Source organism: Conger conger, chromosome 8 (assembly GCF_963514075.1).
Source record: "Conger conger chromosome 8, fConCon1.1, whole genome shotgun sequence".
NCBI lineage: Eukaryota > Metazoa > Chordata > Actinopteri > Anguilliformes > Congridae > Conger > Conger conger.
The window spans coordinates 64,088,684-64,091,183 of NC_083767.1; the positions used below are offsets into that span (position 1 = coordinate 64,088,684).

The window sequence follows — 2,500 nt, forward strand, 5'->3', positions numbered from 1 at the left end:
GACAGAGCAGCAGATACCCCGGGCTCTGTAGGGCAGGGTGGCCCCTCTGCTTCCCAGCTCCAGGATGTGCTGCCGGGCCACGCTCAGCTTGTTCTGCAGCGCCCTCTTCTGGCCCTCCAGGGAAGAGACACGCCCCTCCAGCTCCTGCACCGCCTCCTCCAGCTCCGCCTCCCGCAGCCCAGAGCCTCCGCCCCGCCCCTCCCTCAGCCGCAGCAACGTGGTGGACATCCTGCAGAGAGATGAGTACCTGAACACCTGAACACCTGTACACCTGAACACCTGAACACCTGTACGCCTGTACACCTGAACACCTGAACACCTGAACACCTGTACACCTGAACACCTGAACACCTGAAAACCTGTACACCTGAACACCTGAACACCTGTACACCTGTAAACCTGAACACCTGAACACCTGAACACCTGTAAACCTGAACACCTGTACACCTGTACACCTGTAAACCTGAACACCTGAACACCTGTACACCTGTACACCTGTACACCTGAACACCTGAGTACCTGGTTCAGCACACACACACACACACACACACACACACCTGCGGATGCGCTGGTCCTGGGCTCGGCAGTGGTGCCTCAGCAGGGTGTTCTCCTCTTGCAGACGGAGACAGTTCTCCTCTAACTGCTCCCTGGACACGCGGAAAACCCGCCCACGCTCTGAGAGAGAGACATTACCATTACACTGAGAGAGAGAGAGAGAGAGACATTACCATTACACTGAGAGAGAGAGAGAGAGACATTACCATTACACTGAGAGAGAGAGAGAGAGAGAGAGAGACATTACCATTACACTGAGAGAGAGCGAGAGAGAGAGAGAGAGAGAGACATTACCATTACACTGAGAGAGCGAGAGAGAGAGACATTACCATTACACTGAGAGAGAGAGAGACATTACCATTACACTGAGAGAGAGCGAGAGAGAGAGAGAGAGAGAGACATTACCATTACACTGAGAGAGAGAGAGAGAGACATTACCGTTACACTGAGAGAGAGAGAGAGAGAGAGAGAGAGAGAGAGACATTACCGTTACACTGAGAGAGAGAGAGAGAGAGAGAGAGAGAGAGAGACAGAGACATTACCATTACACTGAGAGAGAGAGAGAAAGAGAGAGAGAGAGGGAGCCATTACCATTACACTGAGAGAGAGAGAGAGAGAGAGAGAGAGAGAGACTTGTGGCCATGACAGCATCAGGACAGAGATGCTTAAACACAGCACCGCTGAGCTGCAGCTGGCCCTGCTCAAATTGTTCAATCTTGTTCTCCAAACTGGCTGCTTCCCTGAGAACTGGAGCTGGGGGCTTATTTCTTATGAGTTAGCAGTGTTATTGGAACAATCTACAGCCCCTGGCCTAACACTAAACAAGATGGAAGTTAAATTCCACCTCTAGGCAGATGACCTGGTGCTGCTGTCGCCCACTGAACAGGGGCTACAGCAGCATCTGGACCTGCTAGAGCAGTACTGCCAGAACTGGGCCCTGACAGTAAACCATAAAAAATCTAAAATAATGATCTTCCAAAAAAATCCACGATAGGATCAGAAAAGCATTTATACATTTATAATATTTGACAGCGCGATCCTGTCGATTGCTTTGTGTGGAAGTGAAGTACTGGGTCCCGCTCAGGGCCGCTACACTCCAATCCCTGCGTGTGGAGCAGTCAAAAAAACACCAAACAATGCATGTAGGGCTGAATTAGGATGGAAAAGTATAGAATCAGCTTGCCCTTTTCTGATTTCAGGTTTTATTTTCTGTCTTTGTAATCACACAATTCACATGTGGTCAGAGCTTTTATTAAAGGGTATTTTGTTATAGCTTTTGGTTTGACCATGTAGTAATTACAACACTGTTTATATGTAGTCCCCCATTTCCATGTTTGAAACAAATTAACATAATATCAAATAAAAGAGTCATATTTTGAATTTGGTTGCATATCCTTTGCATGTCTGATGTCTGTGACCTAGTGTCACGCCCCCCTGCTGCATTTTAACATTTTCCCCTGATGCCTTCCAGCAGGATGATTGGTGGGTGTGGTCCCTCCACAAGTGGCACCTGGAGCTGGTTTAATTCGGGTTAAAGGAGCTCCAGTGTTGCTGCTTGGGGGGCAGAATAGCATGTCGAATACCTGTCGTTGGACAGACGGTTTTTGTTGTATTTTTGCACGCACAACATTGCTCCTCCGACTACATGCAACACTACAGTCATACTGATCTTTCATACTGTGGCTAGCTCCACTGAAAGACGGCTCAAAGACTGATGTTTGTGCAACAAAAATAGCGTTTATTCCTGAAACTGAGTAGACTTGGTTTTAAATGGTAAATGGTTGGCATTTATATAGCGCCTTTATGTGCTGTACAATTAATGCTTCTTATTCACCCATTCATACACACACTCACACACCAATGGCGATTGGCTGCCATGCTAGGCGCCGACCAGCTCATCAGGAGCATTTAGGGGTTAGGTGTCTTGCTCAGGGAGACTTCGACA

General features: G+C 48.3%; 1 protein-coding gene across 1 annotated transcript in view; it reads right to left on the bottom strand.

The window, feature by feature from the left end:
* rpgrip1 (RPGR interacting protein 1) overlaps window positions 1-2,500 on the bottom strand; it is a 39,638-nt gene that overhangs the window by 34,057 nt on the left and 3,081 nt on the right. Inside the window, exons 3-4 of the mRNA XM_061250779.1 lie at window positions 558-675; window positions 18-229 (exon numbers count right to left, since the gene is read on the bottom strand). Coding sequence (XP_061106763.1) covers window positions 18-229; window positions 558-675 — 330 coding nt within the window. The remainder of the gene's footprint in view (window positions 1-17; window positions 230-557; window positions 676-2,500) is intronic.